This window comes from Carassius carassius, chromosome 13, assembly GCF_963082965.1.
Source record: "Carassius carassius chromosome 13, fCarCar2.1, whole genome shotgun sequence".
Taxonomy (NCBI): Eukaryota; Metazoa; Chordata; class Actinopteri; order Cypriniformes; family Cyprinidae; genus Carassius; species Carassius carassius.
The window spans coordinates 12,117,404-12,130,114 of NC_081767.1; the positions used below are offsets into that span (position 1 = coordinate 12,117,404).

Sequence of the window (12,711 nt, forward strand, 5' to 3'; positions counted from 1 at the left end):
TTACTGGGACTCTGCTAATTGCTGTTGTGGACTCCCTCTCACTTTCTCATTCTCTCTCCCTCTCTCTTTCGCTCTATCTCTCTGCATGCATGTTTAATGGTGTGCAGCTGTAATTACTGCAGCAAGTGGCTCCTCACCTCCACTCACCTTTGCTCCTCCCTTGCTGTTGACAGAAACCTTTGTGGCATTTCTCTTAAAAGCTTTCTTTAGAGAACACCAGCTCCTAATGGCTTCCCTCAAGAGAAGCCTGTTTTACAGACATCATCTGGGCTTGAATGTCTTGACTCTCAAACAGGGCTGAGATGACTGAAAAGTAGTTCTTATTCGGTTTATTATACCACTCAATTTTTAAGACATTATCGGAAACAAGCCATTGAATGTGAATTTTTGGGCCAATGCAAACACAAGAAATGACTCTTAAGAGCTTGTTCTTTTAAGTTTGCTGAATTAATTAGATTTACTGTTATTCGTCATTTACAAGTCATTCATTTAATCATACCTGACTTGAACTAAGAATCATTACTCTGTTATGTTTTAATTAAGGCTTTTTTAATTAAGGCATATTTTCTGCTAGCATTATTGAAAGTAAGAGAGGGAAAAAAGAACCCAGATCAGTCACTGTTAGGGCTGTGACGGTGGCCATGACCACCGCCACCAGTGGTAGTTGGTCCATTACCAACACGGTGGTAAAAATCGGCCACCGTCACAGCCCTAGCCACTGTGTATAAGTGTTTTTGTGTATTTCATTTAATACTTTCAGAAACAACCTAAAATTTCAGCAAATATGAGTTTTAGTTCCTCCACTCCACCAGAAATCCTTAAAATGAATGTATTATACAGAAATATATATACTGCCATAAGTGACATTCTTTATAAACAACATTTGTCATAAACACCAACCCTAAGCAAATTAAAGGAAATGTGCTATACAAAGCTTGATATGCTTCACCTAGCCCAACAACCACAAACTTTGTTGAAGTTGCATGTTGTTCTGCCATGTGTTGTTTCTGTAAACAAGCAGTTCATTCAGAAGATATAATAATAATAATAAAGCAAATTTTAGGGTACCTGAGAAAACATTTTTTAAATCTAAAAAAAAAAAAATGTTTTGCAGGACAGTGGGTCCCCAAGTGCAGGGTTGAAGTCTTAGGATGTGCAATATGTCAATAGCAACAAATTTCATTCTTGCAAGAGTTTTGGAGGTTAGCATGTGTGTATACAATAACCACTTTATATCAAATGCTTCATTTTATCATTTTAAGTTCATAGTAGTTAAAGAAACCTAATAAAAAAGTGGGACCACTTTCTTCTGTGGGACACAAGACATGTTTAGCAAAATGACACCTTGGTCACCATTTACTTTGTATGGAAAAAGATGGAGTGAAAGTTAATGTGACTGAGGCTATATTCTGCTCAGCATCATCTATGAGGGAAAGTAATGTAGTATTTTATGAAGACTATTCCACATGTGCCACATGGCTAGTGTTATGTTAGACCCTGCTCACCTCTCACAGCGGACAGACTGAGAGACAGATGGAGTGTGTGTGTAGATATGTACTAATGATGGCAGCTTTAGAGAGCGCTGATTAAACACTGAACTGTAATTGGCTGGATGTTCATGCAGATAAAGAATTCTGGATGAACACACAGGACTTTCTTTGTTTTTCTCTCATCAGAGCTTTTCCTGTCATCTCTCTTCATGAATGCTCCTCCTCGTTCACTGTCTCCATCTAATGTTTGCCGTAGGCTGTGTGTCTGTCTTTCCACTCCTCCAGAAGATATTTATATTTATATAGTATGTCCTTTCCACTTCAAACTGGACTAGTCAAAAATAAGCTGGTGCGCACACAGTTTTAAGTGCAGAGATGCGTAAGAAGCTGGTGCAATGTGTTTGCAATGTGGCATTTTGAGTTTGCTTTTATTTATAAGCCACAATCTCCAGATAAATGGCATGAAGTTGATTACAAAATGACTTTTAAACTGTTTCTCTCCTGTTTCCTCTCATTTAGCAGGATCTTCCATCAGCAGCGAGTCATCTCCTGTCTCATCTCCGGCCACTAACCACAGCTCCCCAGTCAGTACGCCCAAGCGGGGCCCCATGGGTCCAGTTATAGTGCCTCCCGGGGGCCACAGCGTACCCAGTACCCCACCTGTTGTCACCATAGCACCCACCAAAACCGTCAACGGCCTGTGGAGGAGTGAGAGCCGACCTGTACGAGAGGTAAAGTTATACATGAAATCATCAAAACCCTAGAGAGCCATCATACTGTTACATAGACAGCTTTATAACATGCTAACAGAGTCTTAGAAGGCCACATCATTTAATTTTCTTCCTTACAGACCAGTCTTCTTGTCAGGAACCTTAACATTCAGTTTAAGTAGGCAGCTGAAAAAAAACAGCTTGTAGAATTCTCACCTGTTCTCCGTAGGTTCATCACATCTCTATGTCTATCTGTAACACTGCAAAGTAATGATTTACCAAAATCTGTTTCAAATTGTATTATACATTTTTTTTTTTTTTAAGGATAACGATTTCCACAAAATTGAAAGGTTTAAACTATAATCATTAGAAATGTTCCTTAAGCACTAATTCAGCATATTAGAATAATTTCTGAAGGATCATGTGACACTGAAGACTGGAATAATGGGTACAGAAAATTGTACCATACTATATAGCTTTATTGAAGCAACACACCTGAGCATTTGAAACTGTTTGTGGCAGAAAAAGTGGCTTATTGCTTTATTCACAAACATGTACAGTGCTGGATTTTCATTTGCCTTGTAAATCACAGAGTGTAAGAATGTGTGTGACATATGTTTGGGCAATACACAGACGACAACAGGACCAGCCCCCCCTCATCATACACACGCCCTCTGCCCCCCAGTGTTAACAGTGGCCCTGCAATGACACTGAACATCTGTGCCCTCACCCCCCTTAAGACACCCATAATAAGTGTATGTGTGCACTCGCTTTGATTAAGGATTACGGTCATCCTCTAATCCCACTTATCTGATACCTCTGGCTACTGCCACTCTCAACCTGAGCAACTGGGGTGCTTTTTTCACTGAAATGAAGCTGGCACTCATCTGGGAGATCTGTGAGAGATGCAGCGTTCTGCTCCAGCCCTGGTATCTGGTCTGTGTGATGTTCAAGCTGAGGTTGTGTTTGAACACCTCTGACGTCACCGTTTATGACGGGAAATGTTCAGCTGCATATACTGAAAGATTCTGGGTCAGTATAGTTGAGGGTGAGGGGCAGAGGTGCTCGGGCTATAGCTCTCTCTCTCACACATACACACACACACATACACTGAACAAAGAGCTCTCTGTCTGCTGCGCAACCCTTATTATTGCTGAGTTGCGTGTGTGCGTGCAGGGGGGTTAATCCCATAAACTAAGGCGCTCTATAGATATCCCCGACTACCTCAACCCCTGACCCTCTAGTTACATAAGCCAGCAGAGTGAGATACTGTCATGAATTACAAACTCTCTTTCCGCTCACTGAATAATTTGGTATAATTTTCAATAGTTGTCACACATATATACACATGTATGAGTTTTACCAAGATTTGATGTGTGAGTGTGGGGTTTTCACTATACTGAGCTGGTGTCTTTTCCTGCCTGACTGTCTGCCAGACAAAAGCCACCGAGGCAGACAGACAGAGAGAGAGACGGAGGAGCCAGGCATCAGGCAACCCTTGGCTCCATCACAACACACTCCTCTTTCATTATTAATGTGCATAAGCCCCACTGCGCACCTGTCACCTTGTACACACATATATTTATGTAGCTTTATAAAAGTGGACATGTCATATACTTATGTTGTTTTTTTATAAATTAATTATAATTACTACAGTCTAACTGGAAACCATACCAACCAACCAACCAAAAAAAACAAAAAACAAAAAAACAGTAAAACCTTTTTTTTGTTTGCATGATATTTTACATTTATTTTATTATTATTATTATTTTAATTGAGAACCTGAGGCTTTGTCAGAACCTTTGTCACAAATTTGTCCCCAAACTCTGGGTAGTAATTAAACCGACATATATAAACAGAGCTTGTATGTAATGCAGTCAATGACCAGAAGAGGGCGTAAGAGTTATCATTTATATTATTAAATCCTGTCTTGCTTTGGATTTTTTTGTAACAAATAGCCATAAAAAATGTGATGATCTAATTCTTCAAAATGACAGAGGTGAATTTAAAACCACACGGACTGAATGAATCAAGCAAAGATGGGTAAATCTCTGGAAGCTCTGTATTTCACCCTAAAATCAGTTCTTTGTGTAATGTGAGTAAGAAGAAGAAAAACAAAACAAAAACGAATTGCTCAGCAGTAATGCTTATAAAGTTTTGAATGTATGACTGTATTTCTTGTAGGGTTATAGTCTACACCAGTATGTGACTGATATGATCAGTTAATTTAAAAGTGCATGAATTTAAAAGACGAAGATGAAATGGGATGGATAAGGATGTCTATACTTTGTTCACAATATAGGCTCATATAATAGTGTTAAGTTAGGTTAATATAGTCATTCCTTAATTTTACACACATTTTGTTTATAAATGTTATTTAATTAGATGTTTTTTAATTAAAAATAAAATGTTAATTTATTATTAATATTCAATTCTGATTGAATTCCTGATTGAATTCCTTGACAAAATTATCTTGTGGCCACTATTTAATATAATGTTCCTATGCCGTGGCCACGACAAATCTAGGTCAACCGAATGTGTTCCCTCCCGGTCACTGTTACATTACTCTCTTTTTTTTATTATTATTATTATTATTTTATTTGGACATGTACAAAACATTCAAAGGTACAAAATTATTCCTATGGTGGTATCCTTTGATACAAAATATAATATCTATATGCCATATTTACCCCTAAATCATACATATTGGTACCCCAAGTGTACATATTAGTACCTTTTGATAGGGTATCGCCCTAATGACAGTTGTTGTTTTTTTTTCTCTGAGATTCTAACAGCTTCCTTTAACTGCATCTATACTCCCAATATAGCACAACCTCTCATAGTTTATTGCTTAACAGTGATAGTGAAGGAGAGAGATCAAATGGAAGACGTTCACGGCATTTGACAGCCCCAAAGATCTTGTTCATCTTGATTTATGTCAGTGTTAACCGAGAAGCACAGAAATGTCCTTCAGACTCTGCTAATGGTGCTTTATGGATTTCAATAACCTCGGTAAGATGCAGTTAAATGTCATTAGCCTCTCAACAACCAAAGAAAAAGTGATGTGGCTATTGGCAAGGTCTTTGTCTTGTCCGACGGTCTGTTCTCTGCTGGATCAGGGTGGGGATGTCCATCTCAGATTAACCTCACTAATCTGTGATTTGACTTGAACCGCTTTTCTGCCTGGCTGCACATCGGACACCTCCCTTTCCACTTGCAAGAGTTCACAGGAGCATTAAGAGAAGAAGACACTGATCAATGTGGGTGCTCAGTTTGAAGTTGCTGTGCTGCTAAGTGAAATGTGTTATACAGCAAGAGGCGAGAGAGAGGAAGTCACAACATTAGATGTGTTTCATATTTGATGTTGCCTGTAGTTAGAGGTCCTCTAAATATGACTTTGTTGTACACACAGGTCGTCAGTGCTACAGTAGTTCAGTAGTACAGTAGTGTCGTTCCAGGAATGAAAATCCCATTCATTTTCCCAACAGAAAAACAGAATTTAAGCAATAACATATAGACCTGTAAGGATAGACATACCTTGAGTTTGGATATTTTTAAACAACAATATATGCCTCTGTCAATTCATTCTTTTATATTTTTTTTTTTATGTTTAATAGCCATATTCTTGTTGAAGAGCTACTGTACATCAGTGGTTCCCAACCACATTCCTGGAGCACCAACACAAAGTGTTTCTAAAGAAAAGACTTTTACAATTATTTGCTATTTACTATTACTATTATTGGAAATCAACAGTTAGGCTAGATATCTTTATGAATTTGGGGTGGGAACATGTGGTGAGTCGAACTGGAATGGCCCAAATTAACAATTAAAATTTGTCATTTTTACATGAGAAAAAACATGAGCACAGCACAGATTAGAGCCAGAGAAATAGCCAATCTAGTCTACCTTCATCTGCCCAGGTAAAAATATGTACAAATGTATTATTATTATAATCTTAATCTTGTTGTTTTATGGGGCTGGAGTATGTGAAGTATAAATGCCTCTTGAGCATCATCTGCTGTGGTTTGCACCACATCAATCATAAACAAGGTTTTACATGCTGTGTTTAAATTTTCAGGCACATCTCAGAAGTGCTGTACATTTTGGAGTTTGCTTGGCAAACATGGGCAGCATGTGAAGCTGTAATAGTTCAAACAAAATGCTCCTCTCTTGTCTTTCTAGGCTGAGTCAGGTCCCCGTGGAGTCAGTCGCGACCGGTTAAGTTCAGAGGCTGCTTCTACCCAAGAGAAAGGGGGTCCCACTGTCCCTGCTCACCTAATTGGAAACCCTTACGCATTTGGCTTGACGCCCACGTCTGTGATGCAGGACTCACGCTTTCAACCTCTTAAGTGAGTATTCCTTACAAACTGTGGGAAATTGACTTCACTGCTAGGCCTTTAGTCATTCACTGAACAATCAGCCTGAACTTGATTTAACTGCATTGAGAATTCTAGGAATACATTGCTCCAGTGGTAACACAGATGTAAAGATCTTTCAACCATATACACAATGAGCACAGTCACTCTGAAACACAGCATGTCGGACTGTTGTAGCCTGCCTACTTGTCACAGCTCTATTTGGATTTTAGAGATCTTTTATGTTATCATGAAATATTTTGGGTTTATTATGAAACTGTGGCGGGGCAGATTAGATGCAGGCCACCACAATCTTAGTAAGTAATTGGAAACACTGGTTAGATAACTGTTTATTGTTAGCTCAGGTCCAGTAAATAATTTGGAACATATTGTAATAATGTTTTACGACAATGTTGAAATTTAGATTCATAAAGATTAATAAATGCTTTATAAGTATTTTTCATTGTCAGTCTATGTTAATTCATTTTAACAAATGGAAAATTATTGTGAAGTGTTACCTTTCCAGTTTGTTACTATTCTGTTCATGTTCAAAATTTTAAGGTGTGTGGATAGGACCTAAAACCTGCCATCCCTTTTCAGACATAACGTGACATCATTCTTCTTTTTTTTATGGTTATATTGCTTTAAATTCTTTTCCTCTATTTCCCTGACAGCCTGCCCCGTCAGATGCCCCATACTGTGCCCCCAGCCAGTGTTCCTGAGGAATATCTGAGGGGGTTTCGTCCTTATGCCACAGCAGAGGATCTACGCATGGCGTCTTTACCCCTGGGGCTTGATCCTGCCACTGCTGCAGCTGCTGCTGCTTACTACCATCCTGGATATCTTCCCCACCCCTCCTTCTCACACTACAGGTACACTAAAAATGCAACGACTAACACATTTAAAACCCTGGAGATGTTAGCTGAGATTTCGAGATTTGCTGTCAACTAAAGCAAATTAAGTGATAATTCTGTTCTTATTTACTCAGTCAGCTTGTTTCCAATCTGTGTGACTGTCTTTCTTTCACTGAACACAACAGGAGACATTAAGCAGAATCTTCACACTGCTTATTTGCATACAAGAATATGAATGGCGAATTATTCTGTTCTGCTCCAAAAAGCACTATTATAGTAGTCTATACAACACTTTAATCCTAGTTATTCACCGATAATTTGAGCATAAATGGGGACAGTATTCTGTTTTAGTTATTATAGCAATGACAGATAAAGGATGATAATTATAACTATAAAGTTTTTACAGTCAATAAGTAATAATCACGAAAATAAGGAAGTCCACACCACAACTATAAAATAAAGACTGATGAATGATAAAATTATTTACAGCCAATCAGATTCTACCCGGCTTTAAAGAGCTTGAGAATTTAAAGTGGCAGCATTCCAATATTAATATATAGAACACTAATACATTTATCATTATAGTTACCTTTGTAGTTACTGTTCTTGTTGTGAGTGGGGATTAATGTACTGCACAGGACAGACTAAAGGTGTAACATGTCATTTTTGTAGCACCTCATCTCCACAATGGGACTTGTCCCGAAACAATTCCCAATTTAGCTATTTGTTGGCCCGACGGCCCTAAACTCAATTTGAGTCAGTATTGCTATGTAGGGCTGGTCAGAATGCTCAGATAAACAGATCAATGTTAAGAAAGAGCTGCAGTGTTTGAATTCTTTCAAACAATCAACCTATGAATGGCTTAGTTATAGCTGTCTAAGTTTCTTCCTATTTTGACTCACTTAGAATGGATGATCCATTCTGTCTGTCAGCGCTGAGGTCACCGTTCTATCCGCTACCTGCAGGGGGTGCTCTACCTCCTCTTCACCCATCTGCGGTACACATGCACCTGCCTGGGGTGCGTTACCCTGGAGACCTAAGCCACCCATCACTGTCCAGCCTACAGTCGGAGCGCTTGTCAGAGAGGTACACAACAACACCATCACATCTTGACATTGCAAATAGATTTAGTAATGTTGTAACATTGCAGACTTGAGGATAGTTCATATATCACTGTTGTGAACTGACCACCACACAGAATATGAAAAACATTAGGATACAGCTGTCCACAGTAGTCCTAAAGATGTTAGCACAATAACACACTCAGCAAATCTAAATATCGTTATCAACAAAATTCCGGAAAATTCCAGAAAATATTGAGATAACTTTATTTGACAATATACCCCTAATTTGCGCTATGTGTCTGTAGTTTGAGCTCATCAGTGTGTGTGTGTTGTGTCTTCACAGACTCCAGATGGAGGACGAGCTGCGACAGAGAGAGAGAGAAAGAGAACGCGAGCGTGAACGCGAGAAAGAGCGGGAACGAGAGGCTGAGCGAGAAAAAGAGCGTGAGCGAGAAAGGGAGCGAGAGAAGGAGCTGGAGCGTGAGAGAGAGAGAGAGAGAGAGAGGGAGAGAGAAAGGGAAAAAGAGAGAGAGCGTGAGAGAGAAATAGAGCGACAGAAGGAGAGGTCAGCACGAGAGAAGGCTGTGGAGAGCCACTATCTGGCTGAGCTTCATGGGCTGAGAGGTTTCCCAGAGGACAGAGCCAAACCTGCAGACAGAATCACTACGAACAGACCTGGTATGAACATTGATTCACATATGCCAAACCAACTGAACCACAAAAACACTCTGAATGCTTAGTAGGTTATCTTTTGTGTTCTAGCTTCAGCAATTTTATACTCTGGTTTGAGTACTCAGTGAAATGTGAATTAATTTAAATTAAATCAAAATTTACCATCATGATGGATGGTGTACAAATTTAGGAGTGGAACGTGACATGTTTTTGTGAGATTCACTTTACTAGGTCCCACTCCAGATAATTGTATTTTATAAGTTGCAGTGTAATGTAAGTAGCAAAAAGTCTGGCTTATCTAATAGACTGAAGTCTTTTGCTTCACAGGAAGATCAAGTTTTGATTATGATGAGCTAAAAAAGAAAAGAAACACATGCATGGATTAATTATTTATAATACGTTCAAATGAAAAAGGGTGAGCTTCCATTTCATGCTGGCTTCAAGTGGAAAAGAATCAGTCTGTCAAGTTAACATCATTTAGTAAATGTATTCCCACCATAATTATAATTATATAACAAACAAGAAAAATGTAAACATTAAAAAAAATTAAAAATCCTGTCATAACTTTTGTAGCAACATATAGCAACAGGTTACAATAACCTGTGATGTCGTGGGGATTGGTTGTCTTGCCATTGATGTTCAATATTAATACAGTTTGTGCTTGTTAGACAAAGAAAGACAATCAAGTTTATTTGTAAAGTTGTTGCCACAACTTATTATTTAATTCCCTCATTTTAGTTAAATTGTGGCCATGTTGAACTCATTTCTTCATTAATTTTAATTTAACAAGGTAGTGAATTAATGAAATGTGGCCACAAATTAATAAGTCATCTTTGTGGGGAAACATAATTAAACATTATTAAACGGCTTTATACGTTCTTTGTATTGGACTTTAGTGTTTCTATTTTAATGTACTTTTAAAGTTTGAATCACATTAAAAAAATAAATTTTTACAATGTAAATTATTACAATGTCAAAGCAAAGGATACAGGTGCATATTTCCGAGTCCTAAAGCAGAAAACAATACTGCTTTGCTGGCTAGTGGCACTGAAAAGAAGGAACACTCCTCCAGAGTGTTAGATGAAAATTTTTGGATGAAGATTACATTGAAGAGAAGACGAGGCAAGTTAGTTCACAGCAACAAAAGACTTAAACCTGAAGGTCAACCAACACTGTTATATAAACAACTATGTAACAGAAACTTGGTGGCTCACTAGCTAGATTACTAGGTAGAAATTAGGAAAATATATTAGTCATATCTGTGATTTAAACAACTTTTTTTTTATCAGATCTTAGGCAAAGTTGGTTTTATAATATATCCTGGTGCTGAACTCATGCACATTTCATTACCACAACAACCAATCAGTTCAAATCTGATTTTGCCTTAAGTGTTACATTTCACAGCATTTTATAATCTGTTCCCCTGTGTGAGCTGTCATTCTGTGCAGCTAAACATTATGACTATAATTTCCCCCAGATAAAACCAAAGAGCCCACCCTTACAACCCCTAAACCAAACCAGCCTGGACTTCACCATTCTATAAACTCCATCAGTCACCCCGTGCCCAGCCTTGTCTCTGCCCATGGCATGTATCTGGGCCCTGGAGGGGCGGGACCTGCCAATCTGACAGTGGCCACCATGCTGCAGCGCAATAATGAGGAAGAGCGCTGGTTAGCCCGGCAACGGAAGCTACGGCAAGAGAAAGAGGACAGGCAGTACCAGGTTTCAGAGTTCCGTCAGCAGGTCATAGAGCAGCATCTGGACCTGGGCAGACAGGGGGAAATTGCAGACCTGCATATAGAGGGACACAGGTAAGGCCATTTTCACACTGGAGGTTGTCATACAGATGTCTGCATTCCCAGCACTTTGAACATATTTGTTGTTTAATGACAAAATTTCAGCTAACAATACATGTCCTTATAGTCAACACATCTTCTACAATTTACAAAGGACTGATACAAGTTTAGGTTGCAAAACCCTGGGACAGTAATGTGATTTTGTTGCATTGGAAACGTTGTGGCTTACAAAGACTGTGTTTTCCGCTTTTAGACCCGTACCAAACCATCACGAGCCCAACAGCAGAGATCGTGAGAGAGACAGGGATGCCCATCCTCTCCTGGGAGCTCCACCCCCTCTCATCTCCCCAAAACATCAGCACAAAGACCACGCGCCCCCACCACCAACCACACTATGGAACCCCGCATCACTCATCGAGACCTCCACCGACTCTAGACGCACCTTGCATGAGCACCAGAGTCTGGGTCACTATGATATAAGCCGGCTTCCCCTACCCCCCTCCAAACATGAGCGCCATTACACTTCTGAAAAGCTGGAAGAGGGATCTCGGAAAAGGGACAGTCTGGATAAATATGCCCTCATTCAGCCCAGTGGGTTCTCGGAGTCAAACACTTTCCTAGCGGAGTTGGAAAAATCCACCCAGAGCTTCCTGAACCAGCAGAGGACACCGCTGAGTCTCTCAGGGCCATACGGAGAGCTGAGTGCAGGCCTGAAGTCCAGCGGGTCTTTTAAAAGTCACCAGGGGCATTCATTTCTCGCACCAGATGCCACATTAGTGTACGATGAGTTCCTGCAACAGCACAGACGAGCTGTCAGCAAACTGGACTTGGAGGAGAAAAGACGCAGAGAAGCCAGAGAGAAAGGTAAGTAGTTAACCGGGCCAGCCAAATGCTGAAAATGTTAATGCAGCCCAGAAAAACGATTATCCCAATGATTACTGTTTTTGTAAAACTGGTGCGGATATTTAAAGAGCAGGAGAGCCAACTGCAGATATTAGCTGATGAATGATACATTTAAGTGTTAATAAATGAGATTATATACAGTAAGGGTTAATATAGAAGTCAAATAAATAAGGTGTACTACATTTTTAGTAGCTGATTACTACAATATTTTTGGATAGCAAACACTTATTTTAATTGCATGATGAGCCAATGAATAACATCTTAAAATGGCCATATATCTGTAGATTGAGGCCAAAGTATGCTCCAGTTTTTACATGTATGACAGAGAATGAGTAAATTGTGTGTGACGTAAATGTCATCATTAGCATAGTCCACTCATATTGTATGCACAAATGCATCTTGTTTTTGCACTAGTAAGTTTCCTCAAAGTGGAAACACTTGCCTTGACCATTGTTTCACAGTTAATAAAGAAACAGAGGAGATTGAACATTAAAAAGAAAAGTGTCTAGTGCGGCTTCCTGGATTTTTACACATTATCAATTGGAGTGTACTTTCAAAGGCTGAGTGTTTGACGATACAACTGAAGTATACTCTGGGCTTTATTCACACCATTTTTATCCAGCTGGTCAAGCTTACATCATTTGAAGGTCATTTCTAAGAGTCGCTGAGTGATCAGTGATATCCTTTGTAGGTTACTATTATGAACTGGATGACTCCTATGATGAGAGTGATGAGGAAGAGATGCGAGCTCATCTCAGGAGGGTCGCAGAACAGCCGCCACTCAAACTAGATGATTCCACAGAGGTAAATCAACATAGTATCATGATTCCATCATGACTCTAATGACCTTGTCCCATTAAAAGCCAT

The 12,711-nt window shown here is 39.3% G+C and overlaps 1 protein-coding gene across 3 annotated transcripts in view; it reads left to right on the forward strand.

Moving 5' to 3' along the window:
- gse1b (Gse1 coiled-coil protein b) overlaps positions 1–12,711 on the forward strand; it is a 201,476-nt gene that overhangs the window by 182,077 nt on the left and 6,688 nt on the right. For 2 of the 3 annotated variants that reach the window (XM_059564764.1, XM_059564766.1), the window contains 8 exons: positions 2,010–2,221; positions 6,383–6,549; positions 7,230–7,427; positions 8,316–8,495; positions 8,817–9,151; positions 10,623–10,956; positions 11,195–11,805; positions 12,536–12,648. In XM_059564764.1, the coding sequence (XP_059420747.1) occupies positions 2,010–2,221; positions 6,383–6,549; positions 7,230–7,427; positions 8,316–8,495; positions 8,817–9,151; positions 10,623–10,956; positions 11,195–11,805; positions 12,536–12,648 (2,150 nt within the window). The remainder of the gene's footprint in view (positions 1–2,009; positions 2,222–6,382; positions 6,550–7,229; positions 7,428–8,315; positions 8,496–8,816; positions 9,152–10,622; positions 10,957–11,194; positions 11,806–12,535; positions 12,649–12,711) is intronic. The other variant, XM_059564765.1, reaches the window with a different exon arrangement.